Source organism: Tachyglossus aculeatus, chromosome 22 (assembly GCF_015852505.1).
Source record: "Tachyglossus aculeatus isolate mTacAcu1 chromosome 22, mTacAcu1.pri, whole genome shotgun sequence".
Lineage (NCBI taxonomy): Eukaryota > Metazoa > Chordata > Mammalia > Monotremata > Tachyglossidae > Tachyglossus > Tachyglossus aculeatus.
This window is the reverse complement of record NC_052087.1, coordinates 52,302,995-52,330,096: the sequence shown is the minus strand read 5'-3', so window position 1 is coordinate 52,330,096 and position 27,102 is coordinate 52,302,995. Positions and strand designations below refer to the sequence as shown.

Below are 27,102 nucleotides of genomic sequence, written 5' to 3'. Positions count from 1 at the left end.
CAACCTGACCCCGGAGTGACCCCCGGACTGACCCTGGCCAGCAGGCCCAGCTCCCCTTCCCATTTCTCCTGGACATGCCAACCAACCCCTGACCTCTGACCCCAGCCCCGCCCTCCCCCGCTGCTGACCCCCAGCCTGACCCTGGAGTGACCCCCAACTGACCCCAGCCAGCAGGACAAGCTCCCCTCCCCATTTCTCCCGGAGATGCCAACTGCCCCTGACCTCTGACCCCAACCCCACCCTCCGCCCCCCCAACGCTGCTGACCCCCGGCCTGACACCGGAGTGACCCCGGCTGCAGGACCAGCTCCCCTTCCCATTTCTCCCAGAGATGCCAACCGCACCTGACCTCTGACCCCAGCTCCTGACCCCAGCCCCGACCCCCGACCCCTGCTCCGGCCGAAGGAGAGAGGAAACCTCAGGGGTCTCAGCAGGGGTGAGCCACCCCCAGTCCCCTCCTCACCCTGCCACCCTGCCCTGCCCTGCCCCAGCCTAACCCTCCTGGGCACCACCCTGCTCCTGGCCCTCTCCTCCCCCCTCTCTGGCTCCTCCTTCTCCCTCTCTTTTAATAATGATGGCATTTATTAAGAGCTTACTCTGTGCAAAGCACTGCTTTTACCGCTTCTTCCTCCTCCTCCCAACCCCTAATCGATCCATCTGTCAATCAGTGCCATTTATTGAGCACTTAATAAGGATGGTAGTACAGTGCTCTGCACACAGTAAGCGCTCAATAAATACGATTGATGATGATGATGGTATTTGTTAAGCGCTTACTATGTGCCAAGCACTGTTCTAAGTGCAGGGGTAGATACAAGGTAATCAGGTTGTCCCACGTGGGGTTCACAGTCTTCATCCCCATTTTACAGATGAGGGAACTGAGGCCCAGAGACGTTAAGTGACTTGCCCAAAGGCACACAGCTGAAAAATGACAGAGCCGAGATTAGAACCCACTCCCTCTGACTCCCAAGCCCGGGCTCTTTCCACTGAGCCACACTGCTTCTTCACGCTGCGTGCGGAGCGTTGGATTAAGCCATGAGAACCCCTCAAACCTCTGTTTCAGGTTCTCTTTCCTGCTCACTCTTTCCTCCTTTAGGGAACTCATCTATTATCATTATTATCATCATCATCATTATTATTACTAATATGATGTTTGTTAAGCACTTAGTGTGTATCAAGGACTGTTCTGAGCACTGGAATAGATAAAAGTTAATCGGGTTGGACACAGTCCCTGACCCTCATGGGGCTCACAGTCTAAACTTGGAGTTCACAGTCCCATGACTTCAACTACCTATTCTATGCAGATAATAATAATGATAATATTTGTTAAACACACTCTGGGCATGTCACTCCCCTCCTCAAAAACCTCCAGTGGCTGCCTGTCAAGCTTTGAATCAAGCAAAAACTCCTCCCTCTCGGCTTCAAGGCTGTCCATCCCCTCGCCCCCTCCTCCCTCACCTCCCTTCTGTCCTTCTCCAGCCCAGCCCGCACCCTCCGCTCCTCTGCCACCGCTAACCTCCTCAGTGGGCCTCGTTTTCACCTGTCCCACCGTCCACCCCTGGCCCACATCCTACCCCTACCCTGGAACGCCCTCCCTCCACACATCTGCCAAACTAGCTCTCTTCCCCCCTTCAAAGCCCTACTGAGAGCTCAACTCCTCCAGGAGGCCTTCCCAGACTGAAGCCCCCCTTATCCTCTCCTCATCCCCTCCCCATCACCCCCACTCCCTCCCTCTACCCTACCCCCTTCCCCTTCCCACAGCACTTGTGCAAATTTGTACATATTTATTGCTCTATTTTATTAATGATGTGTGTATATATCTATAATTCTATTTAATTTTGATGGTATTGACACCTGTCTACTTGTTTTGTTCTGCTGTCTCCCCCTCCTAGACCATGAGCCCATTGTTGGGTAGGGACTGTCTCTCTCCGTTGCAGAATTGTGCTTTCCAAGAGCTTGGTACAGTGCTCTGCACACAGTAAGCGCTCAATAAATACAATTGAAAGAATGAATGAATACCAAGCACTTTACTAAGCGCTGGGGTAGATACAATATGAGCTGAACAATCACTGGTATTCACTGAGCACTTACTATGTATAGAGTACTGTACAAAGCACTTGGAAGAGTAGAGTACAACAGAACTGGTGGACACATTCCCTGGCCCCAACGAGCGTACAGTCTGGATGGGGAGACAGACATTAATATAAATATAGAGTACTGTACTAAGCACTTGGAAAAGGAGAGTACAACAGAATTGGTGGACACATTCCCTGGCCCCAACGAGCGTACAGTCCTGATGGGGAGACAGACATTAATATAAATAAGTAAATATATATACATATTAGGTAATTTGTTAAGCACTTACTATGTATCAAGCACTGTTCTAAGTGCTGAGGCAGATGCAAATTAATCAGGTCATACACAGTCCCTGTCCCGTACAAGGCTCAGATTCCCATGGCTTCAACTACCTCCTCCTGTGGAAAATAATAACAATAATAATAATAATTTTTTAAAATCCTGTCCATTCAGCTTTCACATCATCGCTAAAATCCATCCCAACTGCTACTGTGTTAATCCTTACCCTAACCTGACTGGATGACTGTAGCAACCTCCTTGCTGACCTCCCTGCCTCCCATCTCTCCTCAATCCAGTCCATACTTCACTCTGCTGCCCAGATCATTTTTCTACGAAAAATGTTCAGGCCATGTTTTCCCACTCCTCAAGAACCTCCAGTGGTTGTCTGTTCACCTCTGTATCAAACAGAAATTCCTCACCATCAGCTTTAAAGCCCTCAATCCTCTTGTCCCTCCTACCTCACTTCACTACTCTCCGACTCCAATCCAGTCCGCACACTTTGCTCCTCTAATGCCAGCCTTCTCACTGTACCTCCATAATAATAATAATAATAATTCATTCATTCGTATTTATTGGGCGCTTACTGTGTACAGAGCACTGTACTAAACGCTTGAGAAGTACAAGTTGGCACCATATGTACAAGTTGGCAACATATGCAACAATGGCATTTATTAAGCACTTACTATGTGCAAAGCACTGTTCTAAGCACTGGGGAGGTGACAAGGTGATCAGGTTGTCGAACGGGGTGGGGGGGGCTTACAGTCTTCATCCCCATTTTACAGATGAGGTAACTGAGGCACAGAGAAGTTAAGTGACTTGCCCAAGGCTGACAATTGGCGGAGCCAGGATTTGAACCCATGACCTCTGACTCCAGAGCCCATGCTCTTTCCACTGAGCCACGCTGCTTCTATCTCGCCACTGACCGTTCACTCATGTCCCACCTCTGGCCTGGAACTCTCTCCCTCTTCATATCTGACGAGAAGCAGCGTGGCTCCCTGGAAAAGAGCACGGGCTTTGGAGTCAGAGGTCATGGGTTCAAATCCCGGCTCCACCAATTGTCAGCTGTGTGACTTTGGGCAAGTCACTTAACTTCTTTGAGCCTCAGTTACCTCATCTATAAAATGGGGATGAAGACTGTGAGCCCCCTGTGGGACAACCTGATCAACTTGTAACCACCCCAGTGCTTAGAACAGTGCTTTGCACATAGTAAGCGCTTAATAAATGCCATCATTATTTTTATTATCATCATTATCTGACAGATAATGACTCTCCCCACCTTCAAAGTCTTACTGAAGGCCCATCTCCTCCCAGAGACCTTCCCTGACTAAGCCCTAATTCTCTCTTCTCCCACTCCCTTCTGCATTGCCCTGATTTGCTCCCGTTATTCACCCTCCCTCAGCCCCATAGCAAATACATACACATCCATAATTTATTTATTTAAATTATTGTCTTTCTCCCCCTCTAGAGTATAAGCTTGTTATAAGTAGGGAAGGTGCCTCCTAACTCTGTTATATTTATTGAGCCCCTACCGTGTGCAGAGAGCACTGTAATAATAATAATAATAATAATAGTGGCATTTGTTAAGCTGCGTACTATGTGCAAAGCACTGTTCTAAGTGCTGGGGAGGATACAGGGTGATCAGGTGGTCCCTCGTGGAGCTCAAAGTCTTAATCTCCATTTTACAGATGAGGTAACTGAGGCACAGAGAAGTGAAGTGACTTGCCCAAAGTCACACGGCTGACAAGTGGCAGAGCCATGATTTGAACCCATGACCTCTGGTTCCCAAGCCCTTGCTCTTTCCACTGGGCCACGCACTGTAATAAACACTTAGGAGAGTACAACAGAGTTGTTAGATACGTTCCCTGCCCACAATCCTGGCTCTGCCATTCAATCAATCAATCCACTGTATTTATTGAGCGCTTACTGTGTGCAGAGCACTGTACTAAACACTTGGGAAGTACAATTTGGCAACAGATTGACATACTATAATAAAAATTGATCGATCAATCAAATTTATTGAGTGCTTACTGTGTACAAAGCACTGTGCTAAGCACTTGGGAGAGTAAAATACAAGAGTCGGTTGGCACGTTCCCTTCCCACAGTGAGCTTACAGTCTAGAGGGGGAGGCAGACATTAATATAAGATAACTCATGGACATAACTCATGGGGAAGCAGCATGGCTCAGTGGAAAGAGCAAGGGCTTGGGAACCAGAGGTCATGGGTTCAAATCATGGCTCTTCCCCTTGTCAGCTGTGTGACTTTGGGCAAGTCACTTCACTTCTCTGTGCCTCAGTTACCTCATCTGGAAAATGGGGATTGAGACTGTGAGCCCCCTGTGGGACAGCTGATCACTTTGTAACCTCCCCAGTGCTTAGAACTGTGCTCTGCGCATTAGTAAGCACTTAATAAATGCCATCATTACTATTACATAACTCACGGATATGATTATAAGTGCTGTGGGGCTGAGAGAGGGAGGGAAAATGGTGGGGGGAGTGCAAGGGTGATATAAAAGGGAGTGTGAGAGAGGAAATGAGAGCTTGTCGGGGAAGCCCTCCTGGTGGAGATGTGCTTTTAATAATAATAATAATAATAATAATAATAATAATGCTTTGAAGTTGGTGAGAGTAATTGTCGGATATAGAAAGGCTTTCCAGGCTAGAGGCAGAACATGGGCAAGAGGTTGGCGGCGAGACAGAGGGAAATGAGATACAGTGAATAGGTTGCTTTAGATGAGTGAAGTATCCAGGCTGGGTTGTAGTACGAAAGGAGTGAGGTAACGCTCTGGGCATATCACTCCCCTCCTCAAAAATCTCCAGTGGCTACCAATCAATCTGCGCATCAGGCAGAAACTCCTCACCCTGGGCTTCAAGGCTGTCCATCCCCTGGCCCCCTCCTACCTCACCTCCCTTCTCTCCTTCTACAGCCCAGTCCGCACCCTCCGCTCCTCCACCGCTGATCTCCTCACCGTACCTCGTTCTCGCCTGTCCCGCCATCGACCCCCGGCCCACGTCATCCCCCGGGCCTGGAATGCCCTCCCTCTGCCCATCCGCCAAGCTAGCTCTCTTCCTCCCTTCAAGGCCCTACTGAGAGCTCACCTCCTCCAGGAGGCCTTCCCAGACTGAGCCCCTTCCTTCCTCTCCCCCTCGCCCCCCTCTCCATCCCCCCATCTTACCTCCCTCCCTTCCCCATAGCACCTGTATATATGTATATATGTTTGTACGTATTTTTTTTACTCTATTTATTTATTTATTTAATTTATTTCTACATATCTATTCTATTTTATTTTGTTAGTATGTTTGGTTTTGTTCTCTGTCTCCCCCTTTTAGACTGTGAGCCCACTGTTGGGTAGGGACTGTCTCTATATGTTGCCAATTTGTACTTCCCAAGCGCTTAGTACAGTGCTCTGCACATAGTAAGCGCTCAATAAATACGATTGATGATGATGATGATGATGAGGTAAGGTAGGAAGGGGCAAAGTGATTGAGTGCTTTTAATTGCTTCTTGTACAGATATGTGAGTAAGTGCTGTGGGTCTGGGAGTTGGGTGGATATCAAGTGATCTAAGGGTACAGATGGAATTGCAGGGCAGAAAGACTATTTCTCCAGATCGTATAGAATGATATATGCCTTTCTCCACTGCCTAAAAACTTACAGCTATAATATAAGGGTAATTCAATAGACTTCCCACTCAGTAAGCGCTCAATAAATACGATTGACTGATTCCCAATGCCTCACCCAGAAATATTGTCAGTTATGTTCTGCTATAGAGTAATCCAGCCCACTATCCTGACCCCCAGATTGGCAACTAGATGCTTCGATGAACAATGTGATGACTGCTTTCTGGACAGCGATGGGATCCCTACTATACCTAGCTTTCTCTTTCCTTCCTAATAGCCCACTATGAATAGCTCACCCATTAAATCTGCTGTGACTAATAATATTTGCGGCCTTATAGTCAACGTGTTTACCATCTGCCACGTAAAGAAGCATTTCCTTTTGTTAACTGTGAACCGCCCACTCCCCACCTGTCTCCCCTTGTCTCGGTGTGTGGAATTAAAATGAGTCCATGTACTCCACGTGAGACCTGTACACGTGACCCAAAGAGTTAGTCAGATGACTTTTGTTCTGGGGTGAGGTGGAGGGAGAGCAAGAGAAGACCGCAAATGGCTCTCCTAAATTCCCACCTCCTCCAACGAGCCTTCCCTGACTCATTTCCCAGCCCCCTGAGCCAAATAGTCCCTTCGGCCTGCTCGAGTATTTATGGATTTATTTACACCGACTCTCAGCAGCCTTGTAGATACGGCTATTCCACTGTACACTCAGTCATTCATTTTGACGCCTGCAGATATTTTTAGACGTGTCTCCTTGACGAGAGTGTAGCCTCCTTATGGGCACACATCACTAAATTCTGTATTTCCAAGGCACCTAGTGTGATCGAATAACAACTGGGGTATTTGGTGAAGTGTTCGCTGTGTGCCAAACACTGTACTAAATGCTGAGGTAGATATGAGATAATCAGGGCAGAGACAGTCTCAGTAGGAGGTACTGAAGCCCCATTTACAAATGAAGAAACTGAAGCCTGGAAAAATTGAGTATACGGTCACAGAGAAGTCAGGTGGCAGAGTCAAAATTAGAACCCAGGTCCTCTGATTCCCAGGCCTGAGCTCTGGCCACCAGACCACACCGTTACTGTGTGCTTTACCGCAATGAGTGGGCATGCAAATACTACTACTGTTGCACCTGCTGCTACTAGAAGGGGAATTTGGTTGCTGGGGATGGAGGGCTATTAAGAAGGAATGATCAAATCCAACACCTTCTCGCAATTTAAAACATTATGGAAGAAAATTTTCAGGAAGGTTGCTGGGGAAAGAAAGCAGCAAAACAGAAAAGGTTTTGCTTAAATATTTAATAAGAGCATCTACAATAGCTGTAGAAAGTCCACAGGATGTATTTAATGTGGCAAATTTCCCCAGGCATGGGGTTTCAGTGCCGTGACCAATATTTTTCAACCCAACTAGACGGGGAATTCAATCCGCATGTCCTTAAAATAAGTAAATCATCCTGAGTTTTTGCCAATACTTTCTCCTCTCGCTCTTTTACCTAATATATACTTGGCAAGGTGTGGGTGCTCGTCTCACCCATTAGAATTAGTCCTTTAAGGGACTGTGTCAATCCTGAAGGTTTCCCTCAAGCGCACAGCACAAAGTTCTTGTCCCAAACAGATTGGGGGGTAGTGGGAGGTTTGTAAAGGGCGAGAAAAGGGAGAGGGTGAAGGGTGGATGGAGGAAGGAGAAAGCAAGCTAGGAGGATGTGGTCAAGGAGCGGGATTTCAGAGGTCATGAGGTTAGAAATAGTACCCTGACGGCATGATGTGGGGGGCTGATGGGGGGCCAAGTGGTGACTGGGAAAGGTGGGCAGGCAGGGAGGCACATGATGACAATTTCAATCAATTGATCTATCGATAATATTTATTGAGCATTTACTCTGTGCAGAGCACAGTGCCAAGTGCGGGAGTCCAGTGTAGTTAGTAGGCATGATCCCTGCCCTCCAGGACAGAGAGAGGCACTAAAAGAAATTACAAAAACGTGGTGGCAACAAAGTTCAAAGACTTGTTCATAACTGCTGTGTGGGGGAGAGGAGGAAAGAACTTAAGAGCTAAGAGTGACGGACTCAAGCACATCCTTAACGTAATACGTAGACATAAGTTGAGAACAGGAGAAAGTCAGGGAATAGTAGTTATTGAGAGCCTACTGCAGGCAGAGCACTGTTCTGAGCACTTTTGGGAGCATACGGGAGAGTTGGCGGACAGGACTTCTGCCTTCAAGGAGTTGACAGTCTAGCAGAGGAGATCGGCAACTAACGAGGTGAGGGGGGAATCTTTGGGGGTGCATACACCTGGCAATTTTGATTTTGTCCATGAGCAATCAGCACGGGTAATCGGGGTGAGAAAGGAAGGAGGCTGAAGCAGGGAAAGGGGCTGGGGCCTCAGGAGAGAGTTAATGGTCTGGAATAATTGATGGAGACAATGGATATGGGAGTGGATGAGGGTAATGTTACTCTGCCCAAGAGAGGGTGGCATTATAAAAAACATGAACTTGAAATGGTAAGTGCTGGGAAGGAAATAGGGCAGGGGGTGGGGAGGAGGAGAGGAAAAAGGGGGCTTATTTACTTTCATTTTTATCACTTTTTTTTCCATTCTCTAGCTCCTTTGGCTTTTGTACTTGACTACGGGTCTGCTTTCTTCCCCCATCAGAATATAAACAACTCAGGGTCGAGGTTTTTCTTTTCCCAAGCATTTAGTACGGTGCTTTACACTATGGCAGGCTGCTAATGGCTAAGCATTCCATTAGGAATACTCCCAATTCCCAGAAGTTGGCCTAACTGAGACGAGATCCAATGATGAATCTTCAGGTGCATTAATACTAGATGCTCACCTCCTCCAGGAGGCCTTCCTAGACTGAGCCCCCTTTTTCCTCTCCTCCTCCCCATCCCCCTGCCCTACCTCCTTCCCCTCCCCACAGCACCTGCATATATGTTTGTACAGATTCATTACTCTATTTAACTTGTCCATATTTACTATTCTCTTTATTTTGTTAATGATGTGCATTTAGTTTAATTCTATTTGTTCTGATGACTTGACACACATCCACATGTTTTGTTTTGTAGTCTGCCTCCCCCTTCTAGACTGAGCCCGTTGTTGGGTAGGGACCATCTCTATATGTTGCCATCTTGTACTTCTCAATCACTTAGTACAGTACTCTGCATACAGTAAGTGCTCAATAAATATGCTTGAATGAATGAATGAATGAACTAGATGGGAGACTGGTCCATTTTAACTGTCCCAAGATAATAATAATAATAATAATGATTGCATTTGTTAAGCGCTTACTATGTGCAAAGCACTGTTCTAAGCTGTTTTAAGTGCTGGGGGGGATACAGTGTGATCAAGTTGTCCCACGGGGGGCTCATAGTCTTAATCCCCATTTTTACAGATGAGGTAACTGAGGCTCAGAAAAGTTAAGTGACTTGCCCAAGGTCACACAGCAGACTTGTGGTGGAGCCGGGATTCGAACCCATGACCTCTGACTCCAAAGCCCGTGCTCTTTCCACTGAGCCACGCTGCTTCTCTTAGTCTAATATTCTGCACGTAGTAGGAGTTCAATAAATATTATTGACTATGGTTTTATCCAGGGGGAAGATAACCAGCTGGGATTGTGCACGAGAGGGTGGGGACAGAGACACTTCAAGAAACCTCTGCCAGGAGTCAAACATTTATTAAGCCTTTACAAGATGCAATGCACTGCACAAAACACTGGGAAGAGTGAGCGATGAGTGGTTCCTGGACCCCAGTGGGCTCGCAATCTAAAGAGAGGATGGATGTAGACACACTGAGGAGGTCAACAGGAACAACAAAACCATGGGCTAAAGCCAAACATCCCAAATAAGGAGGGGTAAAAAACAGGAGCGGGTAGTTATTGGCCTAGGGAAATATTCTTGGACTCCTCTCTTTGCTGAACAGGGCCGACAGAACCATCTGCTGACGGGTAGCTGCCACCGGCCTCCACTCTTGCCGGAATTGGGGAGAGGCAGGAGAGAGAAAGGACACCCCCCAGCTACTGGGCCCCTCTGTGAAATCCAGTAGCTCAAAAGCTCCTCAGAGGATTTTAATGAATTTTATTAAATCTGGATCTTCTGAAGCTCTTCCGTAGGGCGGAAGGGAAGACCCCCTCCCGCCCCAAAACCCACCCACCCGCTGGCCCTCCATAGCCTGAAACTGTAGAGAGCTGGAATCAGTGTAGTTTTCTGGAATTTCTCTGTCTCCCCCCTTTTAGACTGTGAGCCCACTGTTGGGTAGGGACTGTCTCTATATGTTGCCAACTTGTACTTCCCAAGCGCTTAGTACAGTGCTCTGCACACAGTAAGCGCTCAGTAAATATGATTGACTGAATGATTGGAAGACCCCTGGAAGGGACGCTGTGCAACTGGGCACATGCCAGTTCCCCCCAAAATCTCCAATCAATCAATGCTTTTTTAAATTAATAATAATAATAATAATAATAATAATGGCATTTGTTAAGCACTTACTATGTGCAAAGCACTGTTCTAAGCACTGGGGGGGATACAAGGTGATCAAGGTGTCCCACGGCGGGCTCACAGTTTAATCCCCATTTTACAGATGAGGGAACTGAGGCTCAGAGAAGTTAAGTGGCTTGCCCAAGGTCACACAGCAGACATGTGGCGGAGCCGGGATTCAAACCCATGACCTCTGACTCCAAAGCCTGTGCTCTTTCCACTGAGCCACACTGCTTCTCTAGTATTTGTTAAGCGCTTATTTTGTGTCAAACATTGTTCTAATTGATGGGGTAGGTAGAAGCAGCGTGGCTCAGTGGAAAGAGCATGGGCTTTGGAGTCAAAGGTCATGGGTTCAAATCACCACTCCACCAATTGTCAGCTGTGTGACTTGGGGAAGTCACTTAACTTCTCTGTGCCTCAGTTACCTCATCTGTAAAATGGGGATTAAGACTGTGAGCCCCCTATGGGACAACCTGATCACCTTGTAACCTCCCCAGCACTTAGAACAGTGCTTTGCACATAGTAAGTGCTTAATAAATGTTATCATCATCATTATTATTATTATTACAAGTTGATTAGGTCAGGCACAGCCCCTGTTCCTCACGGGGCTCACAGTCTAATTAGGAGAGAGAACAGGTTCCCCCATTTTACAGATGAAGAAACTGAGAAATGAAACTACTTGGCTAAGACCACACATCAAGCAGAGGTGGGATTAGAACCCAGATCCTTCTGACTCTCAGGCCCGGGCTCTCTCCACCTGACCACACTGTTACTCCAGTGCTTTTATTGAGTGCTTTCTGGGTGCAGAGCACTGTGCTAAATGCTTGGGAGAGTACAATATTACATATCTATTCTATTTATTTTATTAGTATGTTTGGGTTTGTTCTCTGTCTCCCCCTTTTAGAAAGTGAGCCCACTGTTGGGTAGGGACTGTCTCTATATGTTGCAAACTTGTACTTCCCAAGCGCTTAGTACAGTGCTCTGCACACAGTAAGTGCTCAATAAATACGATTGATTGATTGATTTGGGATACGATATGAATACGATTGAAGGTATGGATTTGGGAGACGTTCTATCATGCTCGGGTAGGTTTAAATCGCCCCTTCCCCTCAGTCCTCATGCACCTCCCTCATTTGAGTATATGTATACACCTGTATATATGCATATATGTTTGTACATATTTATTACTCCATTTATTTATTTTACTTGTACATATCTATTCCATTTATTTTATTTTGTTAATATGTTTGGTTTTGTTCTCTGTCTCCCCCTTCTAGACTGTGAGCCCACTGTTGGGTAGGGATTGTCACTATATGTTGCCAACTTGTACTTCCCAAGAGCTTAGTACAGTGCTCTGCACACAGTAAGCGCTCAATAAATACGATTGATTGATTGATAGATTTGAGGATAGGATAAGGCTTAGAAGCAAGGCCAGTGACATGAGAACTTCTAGTGACTTTGGGCTGGCTCCTGGAATTATGTCCCAATCCGGGGGGAACACTGTGGCCTAGAGGAAAGAGCCCTTATCTGGGAATCAGAGGACCCAAGTTCTAATCGCAGCTCTGCCACGTCTACTCCGTAACCACGGGGCGGGTCAGTTCCCTCATCTCTAAGATGGGGATTCATTCAATTAAACTGACTGAGCGCTTACTTTGTGCAGAACACTGTACGAGCCCCATGAGGGACAGGGACTGTGTCTAATCTTCATTCATTCAGTCGTATTTATTGAGTGCTTACCGTGTGCAGAGCACTGTACTAAGCTCTTGGGAAGTACAAGTTGGCAACATACAGAGATGGTCCCTACCCAAGAACGGGCTCACAGTCGATTTTCTTGTATCTATACCATCTCTTAGTACAGTGCCTGGCATAGAACAGGAGCTTAACAAAATCCATTTTTTAAAAAAGTCACCCTTAGGGACCATGTCCCATGAAATCACTGCTCTTTGGGAAATGTGACATACTTTACTTCCTAAGCCCCTCTTTAGCTTTGGGCTGGAAGGACCAGGAACGGGTCAAGACCAACCCTTTCATTCATCCATTCAATTCAATCGCATTTATTGCGCTCTTACTGTGTGCAGAGCACTGTACTAAGCGCTTGGGAAGTACAAGTTGGCAACATATAGAGACGGTCCCTACCCAACAACGGACTCACAGTCTAGAAGGGGGAGACAAACAACAAAACAAAGCATGTGGACAGGTGTCATCTGAATAGAGATAAACCTAGATGCACATCATTAACAAAATAAATAGAATAGTAAATACGTACAGGTAAAATAAACGGAGTAATAAATCTGTACAGACATATATACAGGTGCTGTCAGGAGGGGAAGGAGGTAGGGCAGGGGGGATGGGGAGGAGGAGAGGGAAAAGGGGGCTCAGTCTGGGAAGGCCTCCTGGAGGAGGTGAGCTCTCAAGAGGGCTTTGAAGGGAGGAAGAGAGCTAGCTTGGTGGATGGGAACCCTTCCCACGGCCCACAAAAAGAAAAAAAATCCTTTCTTGATCTAAAGAGTCCATCTTAAACTCTCTGGAAATCAAGCTGGGTGTTGCAAGTAATGGCAGTCAGTCAGTATCCACAGTTTTTGTTTAGTGCAGAGTACTCTGGGGTACTTGGGGCAGGGAAATATGTTTAAGAGTCTACAACAGCCATATGTCAGCTGCGTGACCTAAGGCAACTCACTTAACTTCTGTGCCTCAGTTACCTCATCTATAAAATGGGGATCAAGATTGGGAGCCCCATGACGGACAATGACTTTGTCCAACCTGATAACAACAACAAAGATGGCATTTATTAAGCACTTAGAACAGTGCTTTGCACGTAGTAAGTGCTGGGGAGGTTACAAGGTGATCAGGTTGTCCCTCGGGGGGCTCCCAGTCTTCATCCCCATTTTACAGATGAGGTAACTGAGGCACAGAGAAGTTGTGACTTGCCCAAAGTCACACAGCTGACAATTGGCAGAGCCGAGATCTGAACCCATGACCACTGACTCCAAAGCCCGGGCTCTTTCCACTGAGCCGTGCTGCTTCTCTGATGACCTTGTATATCCATCCCAGCGCTTAGAACAGTGCTTGGCACATAGTAAGTGCTGAACAACCTCCACACATTATTATTAATGAGTTCACAGCCTAGAGAAGCAGCATGGCTCAGTGGAAAGAGCACGGGCTTTGGAGTCAGTGGTCAGGGGTTCAAATCCCGGCTCCACCAATTGTGAGCTGTGTGACTTTGGGCAAGTCACTTCACTTCTCTGGGCCTCAGTTCCCTCATCTGTCAAATGGGGATGAAGACTGTGAGCCCCCCGTGGGACAACCTGATCACCTTGTAACCTCCCCAGCGCTTAGAATAGTGCTTTGCACATAGTAAGCGCTTAATAAATGCCATCATTAGAGACAGGCATTAATATAAATAATGGATACGGACCTAAGTGCTATGGGGTGAATATCAAATGCTTCAAGGAGACAGATCCAAGGGCAAGGGCGATACAGAAAGGAGAGGAAATATGGAAAGGAGGACTTAGTCAGGGATGGTCTCTTGCCGGAGATGGGATTTTAAGACTGTTTCGAAGATTGGGGAGCATCATGAGCCGTCCCCCGGCCCATACCAACCAGGACCTTCCTGGACCGGGGGTGCCTCGGTGACATATGGTAGACACCACCGACCACCAAGGTTACAATAGAAGCAGCGTACTTTAGTAGAAAGAGCACAGGCCTGAGAGTCAGAGATCATGGGTTCTAATCCCGGCTCCGCCACCTGTCAGCTGTGCGACTTGGGGCAAGTCACTTCACTTCTCTGGGCCTCAGCTACTCCATCTGTAAAATGGGGATTAAGACTGGGAGCCCCATGTGGGACAACCATGCCTCCGCCACTTGTCAGCTGTGTGACTTTGGGCAAGTCACTTCACTTCTCTGTGCCTCAGTTCCCCCATCTGTAGAATGGGGATTAATAATAATAATAATAATGGCATTTATTAAGCGCTTACTATGTGCAAAGCACTGTTCTAAGCGCTGGGGAAGTTACAAAGGTGATCAGGTTGTCCCACGGGGGGCTCACAGTCTTAATCCCCATTTTACAGATGAGGGAACTGAGGCACAGAGAAGTGAAGTGACTTGCCCAAAGTCACACAGCTGACAATTGTCAGAGCTGGGATTTGAACCCATGATCTCTGACTCCAAAGCCCGGGCTCTTTCCACTGAGCCAGATTAAGACTGTGAGCCCCCCAAGGGGCAACCTCATCACCTTGTAACCTCCCCAGAGCTTAGAACAGTGCTCTGCACATAGTAAGCGCTTAATAAATGCCATTATTATTATTATTATTATTACCCCAATACATGACACATAGTAAGCACTTAACAAATACCATCATTATTATTACTGTGGAAGGTTTTTTACTTAGTTTTACCAACGTGCAAGGGAGTGACACATACATACACTCACTCCTGTCCACCAAGTGTCCAGTACCAGTCTGCTGATCAAAGGATCCTGTTCTACTGATGCTTCTTCTGCTGCTTGCCTTTTCAATGCTGGCTTCTCTGTGCCGCTTCCCTCTGTGTGCTTCCTCGTTATTCAAAACTTTTTTACCTGTCTAAGGTGTCGCAGCTGTGGCTCTACGTGGCAGTCACCGACTGGTCCAGGCCCATCACTGGGTAGAGTAGGGAGAGAAAGCCACGACTCCCTCCATGCTCCACCCACACAGGCCTGCAATCACCTGTCTCAGGTAGAGCCCATCATTGCCCATCAAGAGAAGCAGCGTGGCTCATTGGAAAGAGCCCGGGCTTTGGAGTCAGAGGTCATGGGTTCAAATCCCTGCTCTGTCAATTGTCAGCTGCGTGACTTTGGGCAAGTCACTTAGCTTCTCTGGGCCTCAGTTACCTCATCTGTAAAATGGGGATTAAGACTGTGAATCCCAAGTGGGACAATCTGATCACCCTGTATCCTCCCCAGCGCTTAGAACAGTGCTTTGCTCATAGTAATCACTTAACAAATGCCCTGTACATATTTATTACTCTATTTATTCATTTTACTTGTACATATCTATTCTACTTATTTTGTTTTGTTAGTATGTTTGGTTTTGTTCTCTGTCTCCCCCTTTTAGACTGTGAGCCCACTGTTGGGTAGGGACTGTCTCTATATGTTGCCAACTTGTACTTCCTAAGCGCTTAGTACAGTGCTCTGCACACAGTAAGCGCTCAATAAATACAATTGATTGATTGATTTGATTGATTGCCTTCACCAGTCTCTTCCTCATTATTGTTCACGGGATCACAAACGGTCACTGATAAGGCAGTTCCTTGTGGGCTCACCACAGGAAGAGCAGTGGTTTGTCAGATAACAATGATGGTGTTTGTTAAGCGCTTACTATGTGCCAAGCATGGTTCTAAATGCTGGATATAATAATAATAAAAAATGTAATATATAATTTTATAATAATAATATAATAATAATGTCTGCACACAGTAAGCGCTCAATAAATACGATTGAATGAATGAATGAATAATAATAATAATGGCATTTGTTAAGGGCTTACTATATGCAAAGCACTGTTCTAAGCGCTGGGGAGGATACAAGGTGATCACGTTGTCCCCCTTGGGGCTCACAGTCTTCATCCCCATTTTACAGATGAGGGCACTGAGGCTCAGAGAGGTTAAGTGACTTGCCCAAGGTCACACAGCAGACATGTGGGGGAGCGGGGATTAGAACCCATGACCTCTGACCCCCAAGCCCGGGCTCTTTCCACTGAGCCACGCTGTGAAGGGGGAGGGAGGATGTGGCCAAGGGGTTGGAGGCGGGTTAGATGAAGTTGAGGTACAGACAATAGTTGGTGTTAGAAGAGTGGAGTCTTTTGGCTGGGCCGTAGTAGTCTGCCAGTCAATCATATTTATTGAGCACTTACTTTCATTCAATTGTATTTATTGAGTGATTTATTAGAGAAGCAGCGTTCCCCAGCGCTTAGGACAGTGCTTTGCACATAGTAAATGCTTAATAAATGCCATTACTATTATAATTATAATAGTAATAATATTACTATTATAATAATAATAATAGTATTATTAGTATTATAGTACTATTAGTACTATGGTATATATAGTATATATATACTATATATATACTATATATACCATAGAGAAGCAGCGTGGCTCAGTGGGAAAGAGCCTGGGCTTTGGAGTCGGAGGTCAAGGGTTCAAATCCCGGCTCTGTCACTTGTCAGCTGTGTGACTTTGGGCAAGTCACTTCACTTCTCTGGGCCTCAGTTCCCTCATCTGTAAAATGGGGATGAAGACTGTGAGCCCCACGTGGGACAACTTCATCACCTTGTATCCCCCCAGCGCTTAGACCAGTGCTTTGCACATAGTAAGCGCTTAATAAATGCCATCATTATTATTATTGTTACTATATAGTATATAGTATATATAGTATATATAGTACTATATATAGTACTATTATTATAGTATTATAATAATAGTATTATTATTATTGATCACTTACTGTGTGCAGAGCACTGTACAAAGAACCTGAGAGGGTACAATATAACAATAAACTGACACATTCCCTGCACTAAGCTATCTTACAGTCTAAAGCAGGGAGACAGACACTAGTAGAAATAAATAAATAACAGACATGGGCCTAAGGGATGCTCCACCGCTTGTCGGCTGTGTGACCTTGGGCAAGTCTCTTCACTTCTCTGTGCCTCAGTTCCCTTAGCTGTACAGGATTAACCCTGTGAGCCCCATGTGGGACATGTACTGTGTCCAAACTGATTAGCTTGTATCGCCCCCAGCACTTAGAACAGTGCTTGACACCTAGTAAGTGCTTCTTTATTTGTTTTATGGTACTCATTAACAATAATAATAATAATGATGATGGCATTTATTAAGCACTATGTGCAAAGCACTGTTCTAAGTGCTGGGGAGGATAATAATGATGGTGTTTATTAAGCGCTTACTATGTGCAAAACACTGTTCTAAGTCCTGGGGAAGTTACAAGGTGATCAGGTTGTCCTACGGGGGGCTCAAAGTCTTAATCCCCATTTTACAGATGAGGTCACCGAGGCACAGAGAAGTTAAGTGACTTGCCCAAAGTCACACAGCTGACAATTGGCAGAGCCGAGATCTGAACCCATGACCTCTGACTCCAAAGCCCTTGCTCTTTCCACTGAGCCACGCTGCTTCTCTTCTCTTCATTAAACATTTACTATGTGTCAAACACTGTTCTAAGTACTGCAGGAGGGACAAGTTAATTGTCGGACACAGTCCCTGTCAAGCATGCAGACTATCAATCAATCAATCAATCAATCGTATTTATTGAGCACTTACTGTGTGCAGAGCACTGTACTAAGCGCTTGGGAAGTACAAGTTGGCAACATATAGAGACAGTCCCTACTCAGCAGTAGGATCACAGTTAGAGAAGAAGCGTGGCTCAGTAGGAAAGAGCACAGGCTCTGGAGTCAGAGGTCATGGGTTCAAATCCCAGCTCTGCCAACTGTCAGCTGTGTGACTTTGGGCAAGTCACTTAACTTCTCTGGGCCTCAGTGACCTCATCTGTAAAATGAGGATTAAGATTGTGAGCCCCCTGTGGGACAACCTGATCACCTTGTAACCTCCCCCGCACTTAGAACAGTGCTTTGCACATAGTAAGCGCTTAATAAATGCCATTGTTATTATTAGAAGGGGGACTATCAACTCAAGTGCTTTAACAAATATCATTATTATTACTGTTTATTATACTATCTATCAGGGAAGAGGCTGGGGGACAAGGAGGGTTCTAGCCTCTTCTGGAAGTACTGTAGGCACTCTCCCCTCTAGACTGTAAACTCGTTGTGGGCAGAGAATGTGTCTGTTTATTGTTGCATTGGGCTCTCCCAAGCACTTAGAGTGTGCACAGTGTGCACAGTACAGTCTAGTACTCGTTGTGGGCAGGGAATGTGTCTGTTTATTGTTGTATTGGGCTCTCCCAAGCACTTAGAGTGCGCATAGTGTGCACAGTACAGTCCAGTACCCTCTAGACTTTAAACTCGTCGTGGGCAGGGAATGTGTCTGTTTATTGTTGCATTGGGCTCTCCCAAACACTTAGTCCAGTGCTGTGCACACTCTAAGTGCTCAATAAATACAGTTGAATGAATGAAGTGCTGACCGCCCCTCTCACCCTCCGATTTTCCCTCAGGCCACAGCCTGAAGCATGAGGGGTGAGCTGGACATCACGTTTCACCGTAGGCGGCGGATCAAACTGATGGACTATGCCGTGACCACGGTGGGGATCGCCCTGTTCTGTGTCTTCCTGTACATGGCCGTGAAGAAGCTCTGGGACATATCTAGCAGCAAGCCCACCTCCATCCTCCTCTCTGACCTGACCTCGGCAGTCTCCCACCATGAGCCGCTCCTGTCCCCCTGCTCCCCCCGATCCGCTGCCCCCACCCCAGGCTGAGTGCCTGGCTTCGTTCCCCCACCCCCGGACCCGGAGAAGTGGGGTTACTCGCCCCCCATGACTCTCACCACCTTCTCCATGGTCAATCAGGACACCCACCCCAGAACCTGCTATCCAGTGGGGTCCATCCTGGGGTAGAACAGGAAGCCGACATCGGCAGCGGGGTGGGGAGGTCCCGGATGGGGGGCGAGGAAGGGTTCCCAGGAACACGCTCCTGTCCTGGGAAGCGTGAATTCCCAAACTGGAGCGAAAGGGGTCGGGGGTTGACTGGCAAGCTGGGGAAACTGTCCCCGGGGTCTAGGGAAATAAAGTGTCCTGCTTCCACAGGTAGCTTTGGCTCCTACTGACCCCCTGACAGGGACCACCCACTCAGCCCCTGCCAGGTCTTGCCCCCACATTACCTCCCCACCCCGCCTTTGCCAGTAAATGGGGAGCAAAGAAAGAGGGTGGGAAGAGCCAGCATGCCATGAGCAGGCCCTCACGCCCTCCTCCTGACAAAGCAAAAGCCCATCTCCTCTGCCCCTCCACTCTCTTCTCCCTCCCTGGGCCTGGATTCCCAAATTACTAACACGAGACGTGGGTGGGGGTCCCATGAAAGGGGTCGTGTGGACGAGGGGGGCCGGGAGAGCTGAGGGGGCCAGGCTCCGGGCCCAGACTGAGGGTTTCCCGCTTACCACACTGGGATGGGAGCTGTAATTTTCCAGTTATATATAGCGGGAGTAGGGGTTGGGCCCCCGAACCGGAGGCTATAAAGCCTCATTCCGCCCTGGGCCGCTCCTGGGAGGCCACAACCGGAGCCCATGGAAGCATCTCACCCCCACGAGGACCGCCAATCCATGGAGCCTCACAAGCCCACCCCCGCCCCCACGGTCATCAACATGGGGACCCCCGTCCTCCCCAAGGACTACATGGTCTGGTCCATCTTCAATACCATCTACCTGAACCTCTGCTGCTTGGGTTTTATGGCGCTGGCCTACTCCATCAAGGTAAGGTTTTGGGGGTGGGCAGGGGGGAGCTAATTCATTCATTCATTCATTCAATCATATTTATTGAGCACTTACTGTGTGCAGAGCGCTTGGGAAGTCCAAGATGGCAACGTGTAGAGACGGTCCCTACCCAACAACGGGCTCACAGTCTAGAAGGGGGAGACAGACGACAAAACAAAACATGTGGACTGGTGTCAAGTCATCAGCTAATGCTGTCCACCCCACCAGCCAATTGGACTCCCAAAATCTCTCGATCCGGGTTTGGGGGTGGCGGGAGGATGCTAAGGCCACCTTCCCAGGGAGAATGTGGCTGATAATTGGCTGTGAGCCCACTGTTGGGTAGGGACTGTCTCTATATGTTGCCAATTTGTACTTCCCAAGCGCTTAGTACAGTGCTCTGCACATAGTAAGCGCTCAATAAATACGATTGATTGATTGATTGATTGATAAAATTCCTGTCTTTGGGAAGCAGCACGGCCTATGGATAGAGCACAAACCTGGGAGTCAGAAGGACCCGGGTTCACATCCCGGCTCCGCCGCTTGTCTGCCGTGTGAACTTGGGAAAGTCACTTAGCTTCTCTGGGCCTCAGTTCCCTCATCTTTAAAATGGGGATTAAGAATGGGAGCCCTATGTGAGAAGAGTATTGTGTCCAACCCCATTAGCTAGTATCTACCCTAGTGCTTAGACCAGTGCTTAGCATATAGTAAGTAATAATACAAATAATGATGGCATTTATTGACGTAAAGTGCTTAGTACAATGCTCTGCACATAGTAAGCGCTCAATAAATACAAATGATTTATTGACCCACAGGGCCGGTCAAGATGGTAATCATCGTCATCATCATCAATCGTATTTATTGAGCGCTTACTATGTGCAGAGCACTGTACTAAGCGCTTGGGAAGTACAAATTGGCAACATATAATAATAATAATGATGATGATGGCACTTATTAAGTGCTCACTATTTGCAAAGCACTGTTCTAAGTGCTGGGGATGATGATGATGGCATTTATTAAGCGCTTACTATGTGCAAAGCGCTGTTCTAAGTGCTGGGGAGGTCACAAGGTGATGAGGTTGCTCCACGGGGGGCTCACAGTCTTCATCCCCATTTTACAGACGAGGTAACTGAGGCACAGAGAAGTAAGTACTTAACAAATATCACTATTCCGATCCTTCCCATTTTCCTGCTCCATGAAATGCAAACCCAACCGATCTGCTGAGTCAGCAGTTCTGGAAAAACCGTTCACTCAGGTCTGGTTGGAAATGTTAGCTAAAAGAGGGGTTTTATTATAATAATAATCATGGCATTTGTAAAGCGCTTACTATGTGCAAAGCACTGTTCTAAGTGCTGGGGAGGTTACAAGGTGATCAGGTGGTCCCACGGGGGGCTCACAGTTTTAATGCCCATTTTACAGATGAGGTAACTGAGACACAGAGAAGTTAAGAGGCTTGCCCAAAGTCACACAGCTGACAGTTGGCGGAGCCGGGATTTGAACCCATGACCTCTGACTCCAAAGCCTGTGCTCTTTCCATGGAGCCACGCTGCTTCCATTTCAATATTCAATTTGGGGTTTTCAATTATCCATGATGTCCTAGCTCTAACTCCCATGATCCACTGGTAATCAATCAATTATATTTATTGAGCACTTACTATGTGCAGAGCACTGCACTAAGAGCATAGGAGAGTACAATACAACAATAAACAGACACATTCTCTGCCCGAATCGCTCATTAAATATCACTGATTGGTTGATTTATTGACTGCCTCCATCCTGGCATCCTGCCCCATTAACCCTTCCCTAGGTGTGGACTTCCCATGCCCCCTAAGTCCCCAGCAATCAATCAATCAATCGTATTTATTGAGCGCTGTGTGCAGAGCACTGTACTAAGCGCTTGGGAAGTACAAGTTGGCAACATATAGAGACAGTCCCTACCCAACAGTGGGCTCACAGTCTAAAAAGGGGGAGGATCAATCAATAACAATAATAATAATAATAACTGTGGTATTTGCTAAGTGCTTACTACGTGCCAGGCACTGTACTAAGCGCTAGGGTGGATGCAAGCAAATCGAGTTGGACACAAGCCCTTGTCCCATGTAGGGTTCACAGTCTCAATGCCCAATTTACAGATGAGGTGACTGAGGCCCAGAGAAGTGAAGTGACTAGCCCAAGATCACACAAAAGACAAGCGGTGGAGCTGGAATTAGAACCCGTGACATTTCAGAGAAGCAGTGTGGCTCAGTGGAAAGAGCCCGGGCTTTGGAGTCAAAGGTCATGGGTTCAAATTCTGGCTCCGCCAACTGTCAGCTGTGTGACCTTGGGCAAGTCACTTAACTTCTCTGGGCCTCAGTTACCTCATCTGGAAAATGGGGATTAAGACTGTGAGCCCCACGCGGGACAACCTGATCACCTTGTCACCTCCCCAGCGCTTAGAACAGTACTTTGCACATGGTAAGCGCTTAATAAATGCCATCATTATTATTATTATTATTATTCTGACTCTCAAGCCCACTCTGCCACATGATGGTATTTATTGTGTGCACAGCCCTTGGCTAAGCGATTGGGAGAGTGCCATAGCGTTGGTAAGCACTTAGTACAGTGCTCTGCACACAGTAAGCGCTCAATAAATACGATTGATGATGCTGGTAAACATGGTCCACAAGAACCTTCCAAACTAGTGTACCTTACCAACGTACAACCTCAGATGTCTTGACTGGCCCCATGGGTCCAAGTGGCTACCATCTTGACCGGCTCTGTGGGTCCAAGTGGCTAGAGAAGCAGCGTGGCTCAGTGGAAAGAGCACAGGCTTTGGAGTCAGAAGTCATGGGTTCAAATCCCGGCTCCACCAACTGTCAGCTGTGTGACTTTGGGCAAGTCGCTTCACTTCTCTGGGCCTCAGTTACCTCATCTGTAAAATGGGGGTGAAGACTGTGACCTCCCCCCCCCCCCCCGTGGGACAACCTGATCACCTTGTAACCTCCCCAGCGCTTAGAACAGTGCTTTGCACATAGTAAGCACTTAATAAATGCCCAGACTGAGCCCCTTCCTTCCTCTCCCCCTCGTCCCCCTCTCCATCCCCCCATCTTACCTCCTTCCCTTCCCCACAGCACCTGTATATATGTATATATGTTTGTACATATTTATTACTCTATTTATTTATTTATTTTACTTGTACATATCTATTCTATTTATTTTATTTTGTTAGTATGTTTGGTTCTGTTCTCTGTCTCCCCCTTTTAGACTGTGAGCCCACTGTTGGGTAGGGACTGTCTCTATACGTTGCCAATTTGTACTTCCCAAGCGCTTAGTACAGTGCTCTGCACATAGTAAGCTCTCAATAAATACGATTGATGATGATGATGATGATGCCATCATCATCATCATCCCCAGTGTTTAGAACAGTGCTTTGCACATAGTAAGTGCTTAATAAATGCCATCATCATTATTATTATTATTACCATCTTGACCGGCCCTGTGGGTCAAAGTAGCCAAGTGAAGGTGGGCATCAAGCTGGGGGTGGATGGCTAAGGTTGAGCGGTAGTACAAATGAGATGTATCAAGTGCTTATTACTCTGTTACTCTATTTATTTTACTTGTACATATCTATTCTATTTATTTTATTTTGTTAGTATGTTTGGTTTTGTTCTCTGTCTCCCCCTTTTAGACTGTGAGCCCACTGTTGGGTAGGGACTGTCTCTATATGTTGCCAACTTGTACTTCCCAAGCGCTTAGTACAGTGCTCTGCACATAGTAAGTGCTCAATAAATACGATTGATTGATTGATTGATTGGGAGAGAATACACAGGTGGGAATGAAACTTGGTCCCTGTCCCTTGTGGGGCTCATGAAGCAGCGTGGCTCAGTGGAAAGACTGTGGGCTTGGGAGTCAAATCATCATCATCATCATCAATCATATTTATTGAGCGCTTACTACGTGCAGAGCACTGTACTAAGCGCTTGGGAAGTACAAATTGGCAACATATAGAGACAGTCCCTACCCAACAGTGGGCTCACAGTCTAAAAATGTCATGGGTTCGAATCCCGGCTCCGCCACTTGTCAGCTGTGTGATCTTGGGCAAGCCACTTAACTTCCCTGGGCCTCAGTTCCCTCATCTGGAAAATGGGGATGAAGACTGTGAGCCCCAAGTGGGGCAACATGTACCGTAATTATTATTATTATTATTAAGAGATGGGGTTGTGAGGTCCTTGTGGGTAGGGAACCTGTCTACCAACTCTGTCATATCATCCTCTTCCAAGCCCTTAGTATAGTGCTCTGCACACAATAAGCGCTCAATAAATACCATTGATGGATCAACTGATGCTCTGTTGTATAGGCAGGATGAGGCAGTGCAAATACCAAGGTGCCTTTTGACATGAATTTATGGTATTCAGCGCTTAGAACAGTGCTTTTTTGCACATAGTAAGCGCTTAATAAATGCCATCATTATTATTTCCCAACCTACTGTGGGGCACAGCCCCTGCTGACAGCTGGGAATTGTGCATGTGTGTAGGAAGAGTGGCTTGGGGGGGACATGGGGCAGAAATGTGAGCAGCACTGGGGAGTGATGATGATGATGATGATGATGATGATGGCATTTATTAAGTGCTTACTATGTGCAAAACACTGTTCTAAGCACTGTGGAGGTTACAAGGTGATCAGGTTATCCCATGGGGGGCTCACAGTCTTCATCCCCATTTTACAGATGAGGTAACTGAGGCTCAGAGAAGTTAAAAGTGACTTGCCCAAGGTCACACAGCAGACATGTGGTGGAGTGGGGATTTGAACACATAATAATAATAATAATAATAATAATAATAATAATAATAATGATATTGGCATTTGTTAAGTGCTTACTATGTGCAGAGCACTGTTCTAAGCGCTGGAGGGGATACAAGGTGATCAGGTTGTCCCACATGGGGCTCACAGTCTTAATCCCCATTTTACAGATGAGGTAATTGAGGCTCAGAGAAGTTAAGTGACTTGCCCAAGGTCACACAGCAGACATGTGGCGGAGCCGGGATTAGAACCCACGACCTCTGACTCCCAAGCCCGTGCTCTTTCCACTGAGCTACGCCGCTTCGCAGGGAGTGGGATAACGTAGGAACCCCCAGCCCCATGGATGGATACCTCTGGCATGCTGAACCTGGAAAACAGCCTAATAATAAATATAATTCAATCAATCAATCAATCGTATTTATTGAGCGCTTACTGTGTGCAGAGCACTGTACTAAGCGCTTGGGAAGTCCAAGTTGGCAACATATAGAGACAGTCCCTACCCAACAGTGGGCTCACAGTCTAAAAGGGGGAATTATTATTCTTACTATGGCATTGGTTAAGCACTTAGTCTGGGCCAAGCACTGTTCCAAGGATAACCTTGTAGATAACAGTAATAATAATAATGGCATTTATTAAGCGCTTACTATGTGCAAAGCACCCTTCAAAGCACTGGGGAGTTTACAAAGTGATCCGGTTGTCCCACGGGGGGGGGCTCACAGTCTTCATCCCCATTTTCCAGATGAGATAACTGAGGCCCAGAGAAGTGAAGTGACTTGCCCGAAGTCACACGGCTGACAATTGGCAGAGCTGGGATTTGAACCCATGACCTCTGACTCCGAAGCCGGTGCTCTTTCCAGTGATCCACGCTGCTTCGCCTATGTTGTAGATCATCCTACGTAGGGGAGGCTTCATTGTCCTTGGGGCTTCCTCCCTTCAACGCCCTGCTGAGAGCTCACCTCCTCCAGGAGGCCTTCCCAGACTGAGCCCCTTCCTTCCTCTCCCCCTCGTCCCCCTCTCCATCCCCCCATCTTACCTCCTTCCCTTCCCCACAGCACCTGTATATATGTATAGATGGTTGTACATATTTATTACTCTATTTATTTATTTATTTATTTATTTATTTTACTTGTACATTTCTATCCTATTTATTTTATTCTGTTGGTATGTTTGGTTCTGTTCTCTGTCTCCCCCTTTTAGACTGTGAGCCCACTGTTGGGTAGGGACTGTCTCTATATGTTGCCAATTTGTACTTCCCAAGCGCTTAGTCCAGTGCTCTGCACATAGTAAGCGCTCAATAAATACGATTGATTGATATTGATTGATTGTCCCCGACCTGTCGCTGACCCCTCTCCCCGCTCCCCCTCCCGTCTCTCCCCCCCGCTCCAGGCCCGGGACCAGAAGGTGGTGGGCAACGTGGCGGCCGCCCGCCACTTGGCATCCAAGGCCAAGTGCCTCAACATCCTGGCCACCCTGTGGACCTTGGTGCTGCCCCTGCTGCTGGTGGCCTTGCTGGTGACTGGCGCCCTGCACCTCTCCAAGCTGGCCCAGGGCTCCATGAGCTACTTCAGCGTCAAGTTCGACGAGGCCGACTACAACTAGCCCCCTCTGCGGCCCACCGTCCCCTCCCCGAGCCCTCTTCCTCCTCTTTGGCCGCCCCCCCCGGGAAAGGGACAGCAGAAGGAGGTCGGGGGAAAGGGGCAGGGCTCCCCCTCAAACTGGGGGGCAACCCCTGAGCCACCCGCCGCCCCCCTTCATCTTCCTTCAACTTCCTTCATCGCTCCATCCGCTGGGGCCGCGAGAAATAGTTCCTCAGTGGGTCTTCCCCAAAGCAGATACACACCATACACAAACACACATCCTGATCTCCCATCGCTCTCCTCTTTTGCCACCCCCCCAGGAAAGGGACAGCAGAAGGAGGTCGGGGGAAAGGGGCAGGGCTCCCCCTCAAACTGGGGGGCAACCCCTGAGCCGCCCGCCGCCCCCCTTCATCTTCCTTCAACTTCCTTCATCGCTCCATCCGCTGGGGCCGCGAGAAATAGTTCCTCAGTGGGTCTTCCCCAAAGCAGATACACACCATACACAAACACACATCCTGATCTCCCATCGCTCTCCTCACTCGGGGGGCTGCCCAGACCTCCGACCACCTCACCCGAGGACTGAGCCTCCCTCCCGTCCCTCTCCCCGCGAAGTGCGCGGCCCCGACATTTGTCCCTCTGCATCCTGGGGGGCTAGTTGGGAGGCCCGGCCCAAGTGGTTGTACTGAAGGGGCTCCCCTTCCTCATTAAACACACCCCTTGGGGACCATAACTGCATTGGCCTCATTCCTTGGGGGAGTGGGAAACTGGTGGCGTCTTGGGGAGGGGGTCTCCGGACCCTCACGGCTCAGGTTGGAGGGGCCTGATCTGACCCAAAAGACCTGAAGAAGTGGCCCCTGCAGTGGCCCTTCTCGGCTGTGGGGGTCCGGGGGGGGACACAGGCCAGAACCCTGTTATACAGGCAGTGTGG

General features: G+C 47.6%; 1 protein-coding gene across 2 annotated transcripts; it reads left to right on the top strand.

The window, feature by feature from the left end:
* The first annotated feature begins 155 nt into the window (after positions 1-155).
* IFITM5 (interferon induced transmembrane protein 5) lies at positions 156-26,893 on the top strand. 2 transcript variants are annotated; one of them, XM_038764820.1, is made up of 4 exons: positions 156-434; positions 18,575-18,661; positions 19,620-19,821; positions 25,984-26,893. In XM_038764820.1, the coding sequence occupies exons 3-4, from the start codon at positions 19,636-19,638 to the stop codon at positions 26,194-26,196; spliced, it is 399 nt and encodes a 132-aa protein (XP_038620748.1). In that variant the 5' UTR covers positions 156-434; positions 18,575-18,661; positions 19,620-19,635; the 3' UTR covers positions 26,197-26,893. The 2 variants fall into 2 exon arrangements, with proteins under 2 accessions (XP_038620748.1, XP_038620747.1); XM_038764819.1 differs by having other exon boundaries at positions 18,575-19,821.
* Positions 26,894-27,102: the final 209 nt, after the last annotated feature.